General features: G+C 25.3%; 1 protein-coding gene across 2 annotated transcripts; it reads left to right on the plus strand.

Annotated features, from left to right (window-relative positions):
* The first annotated feature begins 1,100 nt into the window (after window positions 1–1,100).
* On the plus strand, window positions 1,101–5,195 carry LOC112594379 (tetratricopeptide repeat protein 4). Of its 2 annotated transcripts, XM_025339135.1 has the most exons (8): window positions 1,101–1,225; window positions 1,380–1,524; window positions 1,635–1,924; window positions 1,996–2,188; window positions 2,251–2,365; window positions 2,442–2,598; window positions 3,701–3,880; window positions 4,751–5,194. In XM_025339135.1, the coding sequence occupies exons 1-8, from the start codon at window positions 1,209–1,211 to the stop codon at window positions 4,836–4,838; spliced, it is 1,185 nt and encodes a 394-aa protein (XP_025194920.1). In that variant the 5' UTR covers window positions 1,101–1,208; the 3' UTR covers window positions 4,839–5,194. The 2 variants fall into 2 exon arrangements, with proteins under 2 accessions (XP_025194920.1, XP_025194921.1); XM_025339136.1 differs by lacking the exon at window positions 1,101–1,225 and having other exon boundaries at window positions 1,446–1,524; window positions 1,616–1,924; window positions 4,751–5,195.
* Window positions 5,196–14,960: the final 9,765 nt, after the last annotated feature.

The raw sequence follows: 14,960 nt of genomic DNA on the forward strand, positions 1-14,960 counted from the left end.
TATTTCAAAAATGTTACCATTTATAAAAAAATGATGATAAAAACATTTGATGAAAATTTCAAGTATTTTTTAGTATTAAAAAAAAAAAAAATTATCTTAGGAGAAATAAATACTATACTCTAGGTACCGCAGATGAATATATAATGTAAAAATGTAATTTAGGTTTATATATAAAATTTAATTTGAGATTTTGGTTGAATATTTATTTTAAAAATAAATTTTAAAACTTATAATGAATACCTTGTATTACGTGTTAATAGATTCTTGACTAAAAACTAATTTGGAAATTTTCGAAATTTTACGAGTTTTGTCGAAATTTTAAATTAAAACATTTAAAAATTAAAAATATCGTGTCTATATATATTAAATAATTTTTAATTTGAAAATGAACTACTTACGACGTATCTCGTATTAAATTTTTAAGCATTTTTACCCATGTGAATAGATTTTTATCAATATTAAAAAAAAAAAATCAAAATATTTTTTTAATTATAGTATGATATTTGTTTCGTATGTATAAAATTTTCATATATATTTTTATTAAAAATGTTTAAGTATCAACTCCCAACGGTTATTTGTTTTCGATTTACTCCAAATAAAACAAAATCAGTTTTGACGAAAACTGAATTTGTGTATAATTTTCTTTCTTGGTTATTTAAAAAAAAGTTCTGGACAATTTTGATTTCTGTAAAGTACAAATTAGATCCAATTTTATAGCTTTAACCATTCAAACTGAAAATTTATGCATTTTTTCGTATATACAATAGAAAGACCGTACATCATTGTAAAATCAATCGCTTAGAATCTAAAATGTTCAGGTTTTGTCTTCAGTTTTAGTTACTAGCACTTAAATGCACACAATTATTTTATAGATAATGATATAGATAGATGATATATAATTTAGAGAGCATCATCATATTCATCAAGACATCAAATTTAAAATTTTATTATTTCAATCAAAGGTAGTAAATTTAAATAAATATAATGAACCCGGGTTTTGAAATATCATGGAGAAATTAAGAACTTTGATAAGGTATAATATTTGATAACATCACATTATCACAAGTAAATAATAAATATTTTAAAAACACATTTTTAAATTTCAATTTTTGTGTAGAGTTGTTATTTCTTGTCCGAATTTTTTATTTTTTTTAGATAATCTTACTACTTAAAAACATATTCTGTAAACGACATTTCTGTAGATAAAAATGGAAAATATATTGAAGTATGTTAATCTATGTTTATATTAAATTATTATTATGTTATAACTATGATAGATAGGTATTTATATATTGTGTGTATTTTGGATGGTTATTATATTTATTCATTATTATTCATGCAATTTATTTTGTAACTTTATCAATATAATTTGGTTTTAGAGAACCTGGTGGCTCTAAACAACCAATCACAGATGAGGAACGTGCAAAACTCGCTAGCCGTCTTGATGAAGATTTAGATAACTTTATCGACAATCTACAGAAAACACCTTATAAAGATGGCTGGAAAGAAGAAACTTGGCGTGAGGTGATGGTTATTAGTGTTTATTCTAATTTGTATAAATATCTAGTTCAAATACATTTAATTATCATTTAATCATGTTTATAATTATGTGTAGTTTTTTGATTTTTCCATAGGAAATGGAAAAGCATCCATTTTTTATGACCAAACCTCCTGAACCTGAAGACCAACCATCTCCTTTAGTTGAAGGCTTGCAAAATCTTCGATATGATCCAGATGATAATACTCCAGAAGAGTTGGCCGTTAAACATAAAGACGACGGAAATTTCAATTTTAAATGTCGTAAATATAAATTGGCCATATTATCATATCAAGAAGGACTAAAATTAGATTTCCAAAATAATGAGCTTCGTGCTCAAATGTTCAATAATATGTCTGCTTCACATTATTTTTTAAAAAATTTTAGGTAACTTATCAAAATTAGTATTTAATAAATTTAATTTAAATATTATATTTCTTTTGTATTAATATGTTTAGATCTAGTTTAATAGCTGCTGAGCAAGCACTCAAATTAAAAGCAGACTATGAAAAAACCATATTAAGGGCAATAAATTGTTGTGTTCAGTTAAAAGAGTTTGATAAATGTTTAAACTTTTGTGATAAATATTTAGAATTTGTACCAAAAGATGATAATGTTATAAAAATAAAAAAAGAAGCGTTGAAATCTAAAGTAAATTTTAATAATGTATTTTTAAAACTGTTTAATATTATTAAAATGTTTAAACTGATTAGAAAATTGCGGAGATGGAAAAAAGAAAAGCTTTAAAGACTCAAAAACAAAAAGAAGCGGATCATACAAAGTTATTAGATGAGCTTAATAAAAGACAATTGAACATAATGGGCAAACGTATTTATTAATATTTAATTTTTTATTATAAAATATATTATGTGATAATAATTATATTTATTTGTTTATACTATAGGTGGTCCAATTAAAGATTTAACAATATTTGATCCAAGCGTGCCTGGTTTAGTAAAGCCAGTACATTTATTTGAGAACTATCTTGTGTGGCCAGTTGTCTTTTTATATCCTGAGTATAAAACGTCTGACATGATTCAAGAGTTTAATGAATCTACTACGTCAGTATATTATTTTTATTTTTACTTTTATAATTTTATAATTTTATTGTATTTTAATATTAAAATAGGGAAAAACATCAAATTTAAATTTATTATTATATAATAATAAATGCCAATAATATTATACAGTTTTGTTTTTATTAATTCATTCTGTAATTATATATTGTTTTAAAAATAATCTATTTTTTACTTTCATTATTTTAATTGGGGTTTTAATGATGTTTTTTTTTTATCTTTTAAATAGTAATTCTGAAAATTGGATATTGAATATGTTTATTATTGATAGTATGTCGAATTATATAATTATTAAATAAAAACTTGAATGTTTAGAAATATTAAGAAACAGTGAAATATTTTAATTTTTAAACACTCATAAAAAATTATGATGATAAATTATTTAAATATTCATGTCTCCTAAGTCAGGCATGTCAAACTCAAAGTATTAAGTGAGCCAAATTTATTGATTAGTTTACTATACGAGCTGCACATACAAATTTGACAAAAAAAAAAAAAAATGAATATTTTATACAAATTTTTCAATTTTTTCTTTATGTTTATGAACACTGCAGATACAATTAAATTAAAAAAAGCTTAACTTATTAGAAGATAAGACATTATTATAATGTATACAAATTAAATTATTCTCTAAGAATCCAAGATAGTTGTGACACAGCATTAATATTTTATTATTATTATTTTTTTTTTATCCATTAATATTGGCAACCACGGGCCATAAAAAAATAAACTGAGGGCCGCATGTGGCCCTTGGGCTAGGTGTTTGACATGCCTGTCCTAAGTTATTTCATTAATTTTCAATTCTAAAATATGTATCATGTATTGTTTTAATTTTTAATTATTATATGTGCTTCAAATTATATTTCAAAACATGAAGACAATAACATTTAGAATCTTTTATAATATTATATTCTATCGTTTGTAAAATGTCTCCAAGAATTTTTTTGGTATTTGTTTAAGATAATTGTAAGCAAATACATTATATATACATTTACTAGTAGATTTATAATTTATTTATTCTAATAGTAGTTTTAATTTCTTGCTATTCATTACAACCTTTAATTTTTGTTTGATTGTATTTTTTTAGATTCTATAGTCACTTAGTTGAAATATTTGCTGAAAGACCAGAATGGGATGTGGAAGGAAAATATAATGCAGATTCAGTAAATGTTTATTTTGAGTCTGTCAATGAATATAAAAGTGGCACAAAAGTTACAAAAATAGATACAAAAACATGTACTTTATTTGAAGCATTAACTGTATTAAGGTAATAATAAGGAAACATCACTTTTATTCAAATTAAAAGATTACGTTTCTATATTTATTAATACATAAAAAACAAACATGACAAATTTCTTTCATTTTATAGATAATACTTGTGTAAATGCCACTTATGACTTTCTTAGACTTTTGATTTTAATAACACAAGCATATATTAAAAACAATTTTAAATTTTGACTTTTTATCCCATTATATTTTTTTATGTAGTCAATATTAATAAAAGGTAATGTTTTGTGTTTAGACACTATTAAGTCTATTGTACTCATGGTTTTGTAATTAGATACAATACATAGTAATCTTACTCCTAAAGATTTTGACTTTAAAGTCAGCCAATATATTTAATTTTAATTTGGAGTATGATAGCTCACATAAAACTAGTATTTATTTGTTTGTATTGGTTACTATTTGTTATGAAAATTAAAATACATGGTAATTAAAACTTTTCACAATTTTAACCTTGTATTTGTTTAAAACCACCTAAATGAATGTCTTAAAAATATGTGTAGTTTACATTTAATTAAATATAAAGTAGAGTAAATCCATTGGCAGTATATAATTTTTATGGGTAACGCTGTGCAATATCTGCTAGTTTATAATTAAATCAATTCATTATATTTACTATTATAAACATTTAGATTTTTATTCAGTCATTAACCTTTTGGCTGTTCCTATATCAAATTAAATAATTTTCACTTCTTATTTTGTGAGTATGCAACAGCATTAAATATAGCTGATATCTCGCTATTGAATATTTGTTTTTATTGTACTTACATAATGTACATTTTACTCATATATCAAAAAAAAAAAAAATAGTTAATTTAAGGATATAGTAATACTTTTTAAATATGTTTTTTAGGTGTCCAATTGAAAACGGAACTCCAGTGTTTTTGATTTTCTTTGCCGGAGGACAGTTTGAGAAAGAATTTTTAGAAGAAGTACCATAATTAGTTCAAATACAATAAAATTGTCTATTTCCTTGTTAATTTATCTATATTATTTTCATTATGCTATTATAATATATTATTGTTGAAATAGTATGTTTTACTACTCTTTGTGTAATAAACTTGAATATATGAGAGAGTCTTGTGTTAACTGTTGCAGATGTTTATACTGATGTTCATTTTCATTTTGAGTGTGTTAGTGTGTGGTTAATAATGTTTATATTAAGACAAGTCAATACTATAATGAAGATTGTTGTCGAATATGTCTGTTCAAAATATTCCTTGATTCGACAAACAGGGCTATTAAAATTTAAATTTCAATAATTGTGTTTGTTTAACTTCAAAAAAAGATTTTTGGGATTATTAATTGAAAATTTATACATTTTCTATTCGTATAATCTATTTTCATGTTAATACACTTATTAAAATAAATAAATTCATTAAAGATATTTTACCAAATTTACTATTTTGAGAGAATTGGGTAGCAGTATGTTCAGGATAAAGTGTATTACTTGATGTAACATTAGAACATAAAGGAATAGACAATTTTTTGTTGAAAATGGGCAGGAATTTGTTTTAAAAGATAATAAGGTTGGTTACTTTACCTGTTTTTTTTTTTTTTTAGCATAAACATATCGGATTTGTGAAGAATACAGTTATTAATTTTATGTTTAATGTATATACAAATAATATTGGCATTATTAATTTATTGATTAAAGCATTATAATTCATTACTAATTTGTTGTTAGACACGTACCTACGTCCACACTGAAGACGATGCTGGATAATTTTTCCCAAAGTATTGTGTGCAGGTTAAATGTAATTACAATAAGGTATTGGCTGTACCTAAATGTATGTATGCAGTGGATTAGTAAAAGAAATAATTAAATAGTAAGTTGGGTCAATGTTCTCTATTTGGATGAATTAGGTAAAGATGTATCCGATAAGATTAAAGTTAAGGATTTAAAGTTAGCAACTTAATACCTATCACATTTCCAATTCAAAATTGAAATTTTTAACTTTCAGATAACAGATTCCTGTATAGAATTGATCACGTTTCTTAAAATATAACATGACGTAATGCCTATGCATTAAACATGCTTGATTTACAAAAGTTATAAATTTTTAAAATTAGTAATGTAGAAAAAATATTTAAATTATAAAATAAAAAATTACCCAAGTAAGCAACGAAACTATATGTAAAAGTTAAATGACTGAATGTTTTAAATTTAAAGTTAACATGGTAAAGTGTATACGACATAGGTTTTTGTAGGTATTTAACATAAATTGTATTATTTTAAAATATTATCTTAAATGAATAAGTACGATTGTTGACTGATGAAATTAATTTTTACCTAAGTCGAAAACAGTATAACATACCTAGGTACCTAGAATGTTTGAAATGCTTACAAATGACAGTAAAAATATGAAAACCAACAGACATTTTAAAAGAGAAAGTATTTGTTACAAAACATAAAAAAACATTGTGGAAAGCTATAATTCTTCGTCTAAATTCATCATAATCTGAGTATGACGTATTTTAATAAATTAATATAATTAAACATAGGCCTATATTATCAAAGATACTTTTAATAATTATTATTATTTGAGCAAGTAAGTGCTTAATAATTTAACAAAACATTATCTTAATATTACCTATTCAAATATTACCTCTACTACCTAAATAAATTTGCATTTATAATTACATACATTTTCCAACATGTTTATTACTAATTATTTGTACTTATACTTCATTTGTTATAGTTACGATGGAAACTTTATGACGTGTTGAATGTTACAACGTATGCCTATTTTGAGGAAAAAACCATACTTGTACTTATTTGGAAACTAAACAAAAAAAAAAGTACCTAATTAGTGAGTATTATAAATAGGGTTAAGATGTTTATGACTTTTGCATATTTTTTCTTTTAGTCGTACCTACACATTGCAAACCTAGTAATAAATTCGTTTTGTATGGCATCGAATTAGATTCAATTTTATTTTGCATATTTTTGCATATTTAGGGATTTTTATGAATAAATGTATATTCTACCAAAAAATTGTAAATAAATGCATATTTCGTCCAAAAAATAACTTAAATATAATATAAACATCAATATATAACAATAACCTATAGGTAGGCATTGTTGGTTTCATAATTAACGAAAACGAGAAAAACGTGTAGTTTATAATATTAATTTATCTTAATTACTTATTTATGTTTACTATAACTCTACGTTTATTAATCAATATAATCATATTTATGAACGATGATCGCAATAGTGTGGTGATGCCTATATTTTTAATTTCAAAAATCTCATTTATATGTATTTGTATTTAAGTCTAAAGTTGTAAAAACAGTAGGTATATTTAATTTTTTTTTTTTATGGCATATTTTGATATTTATTGTGCATATTTGCATGCATTTTTTAGTGTTTTTAAGGTCATATACATCCTAACCCTAATTTTAAACTTCCCCATCGTGTTTTTACGAAATTCCTGGATACGTCATTGGACAACCACGTTGCCTACAACACCTTTGATAGTTTGGTGCCGATATCTTTTAATATAAATACGCTACGTTTAAACGTGTTGACAATCGTACGCTAATCAATCTTTATTTCAGCGATTTTCATGTCGACCGACCGGCAACAGCGACCTAAAATTTCATCTTATAAAGACAAATATCTTGACACTTCATTTATATTAACATAATATATACCTACACATTTGATGGTCCTGGGTTTGTTAGTGGCTGGTGTAATGTAGCAAGCATTAGTGATTATTTACACGCGAGCAAGATAAAATTCTAATATCCCCAGACAGTCGTGTTATGCAGCGTGTTGAGAATAGTATTTTAATATACTTAGTCAAGTTTTGTATCCACAAATGTAATATTAGTACATTACACGCACAAAAAGTTTACGGAATTGAAACTAAAAACGTTATATGCTTACGATTCAACCATACAATATGAAAAATACTAATAATACATTAGTACCTACCACTCAAAAATACACAAATAGATAGGTAAATAATTAAAAAAATAATTTCATTTCGTTCAATTATTTGTAAAATGCTGTCCAAAAATTAACTAATTCATTAAAAAGAGGTAGAGGAAGTAGGTAACCGTTCAGCTGTATATAGTTGTTTATTAAGAGTCGATAGTGTACCTTGTATTGAGAGGGCACTGAAGTAATGCATGCGTTCAATTTAAATTCAACAATACGATAAAAATGTCTTATGATAGCAAAAGTTGGCAATCTTTTGATAACCAAAGTTATCAATAATAATTATTTTGATAATAATATTAAAATTTTCACAATTATTGTTCGTATTTATTTCTTGAATATTTTTTGAAGTATGGAAAATTTTCAGTTTTGAGTTCCAAAATAATTACCTACTATATATAATATAGTCAGTCTCGCGAAAGAAAAAGGTAACACGTTTTGACAAAAACCGGATATTCTTATGTGTTCTTATACGAAAAAAAAAATGGAATGAATACAAATTGTCTTCCCGTTTTATTCAGACTTGGAACCAAAAACTTAAGTGTAGTTGGTGTGGTTAAAATATTTTGTCCTGCAACAAACTAAGTCTAATCCAATTTGTAATTGAATTCAATCCGTATGCATATATTATAATGTGGTTTGTAGATATTATAGTCCAAAATCTTACTCCAAATAAAAATTTAAAACAATAATAATAAAATTAATAATTGTAAAATTACATTTTTTTGTTTGGTTTATTGCGAAAGCTCTTATATACTTCACATAATCATACTACGTTATTTTTCTCAAAGTTTGTAATCTAATAATATTTTTTATTGATATAGTTTTGTTTTTTTCGTTTTTTTATTTATTTTTTAAGGTTTACGTATTACAATTTTATGTTCGTATTTCTTTGAAACATTTTTTAAAATTAAGACTTTTGATGATTTTGAATGCATTAGAGTGATGACGATGATAAAAATTTAAGTTGAGTTCGGAGTGAACATTTTCACAAGTGTTTGTGGTAAGTCATCTATCAGAACTAGCACTATCTCAATATCTTTAATATGGAGACGCATCATATTATTGTCTTCTATAATATGTAATTGTACACTCGATCGTAGAAATTTAAGTACACATATATATGTACAGTTCAGAAAGAATTGTTTTTGTTTTTATCATCATTTATTTTATAGAAAAATACATTTATTATTGATGTATTTTTTTCGTGTCGGAACTTTCCAAAACCCTAGTGAGAGCATGCCTTTTTGGAAAAGGCTTTTCGGGACTTCTAGGTATTGCGAAACAGATAGATATAATAGATAAACAGGTATAATTAGGTATAACAAAAAATAAAAATAGTACCTACGTACGACTGGAAGAATTAATTTTTTTGTTTTTGGCAGTAATAAATAGGACCTGGTGTAGACAATATTTATTCCTGTTTTATAAATATAGGTAAACAATTAATAACGACACGCCTATTAAACGTACTTGTAATCTATAAATATATGATATACCTATTACCGACACGTATTAATGTATTATCATTGATTGTATTACTGTATAATAGGTATTGCTTGTAAAATAGTGAGTGAAAACTGGTTGAAAAAAACTATCTAAATATTACGTTTCTAAAATTATAAGTATATTTGTGCAATTAGGTAGTTAAAGATAATAATATACGTTTGTAACATATATTATTTTTTTAAAACATTATTATTATTATTATTAGGTATTATTCAATGAAATTATATAATTTGTATAGGCAGAATTTTCAAAGGTCGAAATATATAAATATTATTTTAAAGGAGTAACATAATAAATATTATATCCATCAAAAGGATTTCATATCAAATGAATGAAAATTCTGTTTTTGTCCATCATGTCTGTTATTTGCTTATTCGTACAATCATTAGTAATAAATTGATATTTTTTTTTAGCCAAAATAATTATTTTCAACAATTAAATACATACAAATCTAGTGTAATATTATAAGCAATTTTATTTGATGGGTTATTTAAGGTACAATTTACAATTTAAGAAAATAATTATAATAGCGAACACATACAATAATAATATACATTATATGTTTATTTACTGTATGTGTACTGTGTACCCATATACGCGTGCTAACTGTAAATTGACGATTGACATTGTGTTTAACAAGTTCAAAGTGTTTCTTTACGGAAATATTTACAACAAGTTGAAATTCAACAATCCATAAGATTAATAATTTAATGTTACGATATATGTACAAAATAAGAACCTTTATTGTTAATAATAAATTATTGCCGTCTTCAATCGTTGCATAATACATATTTTATAAAATGTTTGTTTCTGCTGCAAGTTTAGGATTTTCAAACCTTTAAGATAAAATGTAAATATTTATTTATCTACTGCAGACTGCACTACAATATAATATAATGTATATTATAATAATAATAATATTATATATTATAATGTATATATAATATATATTATGTATATACACGCAAGTATTACAAAATGAATTAAACATAAGAGCTATTTGATATGCTATGTAGATAGTAATAGTATACATGAAGAGTGGCTAAACTACGGCTCCCGCCATAGACTCATGGCCCACATCATATTTTAAGATACAAAAATTATTATAAAAAAATTATTTTCAATATGAATTTATGAATTTACGTATTTGAAGAAGTATAATATTTTATTAAATTTCAATTTATAGAAAAAATAAAAAATAAAATAAATAGTGTTTTTGATATAATATTTAAATATGTATTTATTTTAATTTTTAATTTTTAATCAATGTCATATATTGTTTCGAATTTTATACATTTTATTACAATAATCGATATATAATTATTTTCTATACGATAATCATATAGGTACATACATTAAAACGGACTTTAATTTTTTTTTATTTTGGCTTTTCCCTATATTTATTTATATGTTGGGCGGCTCGCAAGTTTTTTCTTGCTGGCCATCACTGGTATATATAATAATTATATGCCATTATAGATTAAATATATGTTAAATGTATTGTATAATATATTATGTATATATTTTTTATGCTTACCTTTCTACTTCAGAAATGCTAAATCAATCCAATTATAAAATTAGTTCTCCCTATCCAGTTAATCCTAATTCGTTAAGAATATTTTATTCGAATTAATATCATGATGTTTATATGAGCAGTTATACCTATATAACCGGCGTTCACCAATCCTTTCTGTTTCTAGTATAACTATCAAGTTCCGCGCTTATAGTAAAATTTAACATGCAAAGACGTGTCTTGTGTGCGCAAGAAGAATATTTTTTTATTTTTTAAGAAAAAAAGGTTTTTGATTGACTAGAATTGTTTTTTTAAGTTATAAGATTATGTAATAATCAAGATATACATTACATTGAAATATTCAAGATTTTCGTATAAGTGCATAACGCATAATGCTTACCTAATACTTTTATAATATTATTACATAATATGTAATATAAAAGTAAACAAAATGAATATAATATTCAAAAAATTCATTACAAGTATTTTTATAACTTCATCGTTAATTAATTATTTTAAGGAGATGGTTGAGGAGAGGGTATACTTAATCTTCGTAAAAAAATAAATAATGACAACGAGGTGAAAGAACGGCATCTATATTAACCTATTTAACTACTGCATGTACCTATATACAATATAAAAAATTTAAACGTACCTACATATAAGCATATTTAAATCAACCCTCTGTGATATTATCATTAGCATAGCAGTACTGCATACATGTAATGGCAATTCTATATAACGTCCAACAACCATCATAAACACGCGTTTCACATAAATGTATAAATTACTTTGGAAGAGAGACGATATTATTAAATAATTTGGCCCCATTATTTTAACTATAAATATTACTTCTTATTGGAATAAAACATGCACAAGTATAACTTATTTTGCGTCGCTGCAGATACGTTTGAATCATAGGCGTGAATAGAAAATACCACGTTATAGGAAGAGGGGTGGTTGGGTTAATATTGTTAATAACTTAACCTAACCTAACTGTGTATTGTATAAATGTATTTTATTAAACATAAATACATATAAAATAGGTAACCATAAAAAAGTATGTGATTGTAATACCTTAGGCTAGAGTTATGATAACAAATCATTTTACAACTTTTAAGTGAATTATTGAGAAAAAAGTTAAACATTTTGACAGATGTTTAACATCCTGACCTCTGTTGTTATATCCTACGTCCAATCCTTAAAGTATATTTCACCTATATTTAATACTTGACAGATAATTATATACGAGTATTATGTGGTCCAAGAGCTTAAGATTTGACATTTTCAAATTCTTCCTACGTTTCTATTGTTCTTGTCTTTAAGACTTTTTCTGTTGTTCTCGTGAAATACAAATGCTTCGCTCCACTTAAACTTTCAAGCTCAGGTCTTTATGGACATTTTAAACATTATTTGTAAATGCAAATATCACAGTTATTTTTTTATTTGTTTTTAGAGAGGCTTGAAAAGCATTTGAAGGAGCTAAGCCAATGGTGGAAACGGAAAGTGATAGGGTAAGCTATGAATTTGATTGGTGGAGGCGAAGTAAGACATGATTCGTGGTTGTATGTATAATATAATACATACCGTTGTAGCAGTTGCTATTATTTATAAATTTTAAATTAATAAAAACCGAGAGATTTGTAGCTTGGCTTGTTATTTATTAACGTACAAAGAAAACTTATACGATTTTAAATTGCTTTTTGCGATTTTTAAGTGTTTAAGTGTATTAAATTTATATTTATATTTTATATATATAGTAGAATCCGTTTAAGACTCTTTTCAAGGGACCAGGAAAAAATAACGTACTAAACAAGAAATCGTATTACGCAGGAAAATCAGAAAATTTGACATAAAATTTTGAATTTTTTATTATGATTGCAATTATATTGTATTATTATTACAAGTATAGTATACTAATACATACAAGTTGCGGCGCCTTATTGACTCAATAATCACATTGAACATCATTGTGATTATTAATTTTATACTACATAACATTATTGACACAATGAGTGTTATCCAGGAATGTATTATCCGGAGACATTTACATGTTAACCGCTGTCAAAATCAAGGGATTCATGAAAATGAGCGTATTACGCAGGAAATCGTATTATACGAGAGCGTCTTAAACGGATTCTACTGTATATATATATTGTTTTATATATATTATTATCTATATTTATATATACCATCTAATTGGGTTCAAAAATAATTCTAAATTATGTACGAATTAAGTTCGGGAAAATAAGATATTTTGTCAAGATATAAGGTCTATATAAAATTATTTATGTTATCGTAATATAATCTACAAATACACTGATTCCATAATTTCCTAAATTTAAGATTAATTGGGGATTAGATAAGAATTTATAGTTAGGTAACTTATCTTAAATATTTTTTTGAACTTCTGTAGTTTCTTTTCTTTTCATCGAACGAAATTGAAAATTGTTGTACCAACAATTTCATAAGTAAGTACTCAACTAGACGACGAACAAATGCGACAGTTCACGGATTATTTATTAAATAATATATTCATCCTAAAGAAAAGTTCTTTTCAAAATTATGGTCTTAATTTAAACTTAACAATAAGAAAAAACATATGTGAATCTTTTCATTCACATTAGAATTTTATAACAGATAGTCTTGAGTATTAATTATAACATGGGACCCAATTTTAAAATACAACATTTTGATTTGAGACACAATATGCGCCGGTCTAATAGCTTATGTTCTATGATGACACTAGGTATTGAATCATTAAAAAAAATAATATTTTCATAGAGCCCAAATTGAATTATTTATAATAATCGATTTGTTATTTTTGTTATCGTTTGATTAATATTTTGGTAACTGTGACAAAAAACAGGTGTATACGAATTTTCATAGAAATCTTTATACACGCAATACGCTTTGATTAGGAAAAAAACTGAAATCAGTACTCATTTAATTTGAAATATTAATAATATAATGGTATAAACTCGGTTTTGAGACGATAGTAGTGAAAATCGTGTCGAAATGTAATCGTACGATAAATTATTTTTAAAAATAACAACTTAGAGCACAATATTCAGGCGTGTAAGATTAGGATTTTATATATTATAAAAGAAAATAGTTTATCGCTATATATATTAATTACATGGTATACGAGTTACACGAAAACATAAAAATAGGGTCGTTCTTGAAATTTTTCAGGCCCTGGGCGAAAACAATGCGAATGGTCAGTGCAAAAATATTTGAGAAGCCTAACATACATTTTCATTTATAAATGTCTTTAAAATAGGTATTAATTTTTTTATTGTTCATATTATTTGATATTTGGTTGATGAATATCAAAAGAGTTGTCCGTCTTTTGGCAGAAGTATAAAATACAGTGTGATTGTTGAATAATCTACACTAAAAAAAGTCTTAGCAGTTGTTATGGACGATACCCCACTATAGGTTAGGCTCGACATCTCCAAGAAGCACAAATTAATAAGGCTTATGAATGTGCTTATGAATGTATGTACAGCATCTAATAAAATGTCGAGTTTTTGGACATAATTTTAGTTTTATTCAATCATATTTGTCTCTTTGTCGTTTGCTTGACGCGTCAGCTATATCAACTTACGTATATTAGTTATTAAATAATATTGCAGTCAAGTATAATATCATCGCCAGTTTATTTCGAAAAAATCACTCCCGTTATTTTAAATTTAAATACTCGAAATAAATTTATCTAAGTGGTAAGCGCGAGGCCTAAGACCTGTGCCCTGCCCACTCTTCTCAAGGACACGGCCCTGCACCAGAGCGCTGAGCGTATAAATAATTTACTTCGCGTGTTGTGCGTCCGCGAGGAGACGGCAGAAATGGATAGACGTCCTCTTGATCATAATACATACATGAAATTACACATAGGTACTACGTTTAATACGTTACAACACAAGTAGATTCGGAAACGTGTGGTGTTGGCAAACAGAAATACAGGATACGTACGGTGCGAAATGCTTTGAACCGCTTTGATGCTTTGAAGTTTGAATGTGCATATTATGTCGTATGCTGCTGAGTGTCAAATATTATAAGACGTGTCACGTGTTTCGACTCTACGACACC

Source organism: Melanaphis sacchari, unplaced genomic scaffold (genome assembly GCF_002803265.2).
Source record: "Melanaphis sacchari strain LSU unplaced genomic scaffold, SCAv2.0 Contig22_pilon_pilon, whole genome shotgun sequence".
Taxonomy (NCBI): Eukaryota; Metazoa; Arthropoda; class Insecta; order Hemiptera; family Aphididae; genus Melanaphis; species Melanaphis sacchari.

Coding starts and splice junctions, on each gene's coding strand:
- LOC112594379 (XM_025339135.1), top strand. Junction 1,525..1,634: donor AAGAAGAAACTTGGCGTGAG/GTGATGGTTATT, acceptor ATTTTTCCATAG/GAAATGGAAAAGCATCCATT. Junction 2,366..2,441: donor ATTGAACATAATGGGCAAAC/GTATTTATTAAT, acceptor TTTATACTATAG/GTGGTCCAATTAAAGATTTA.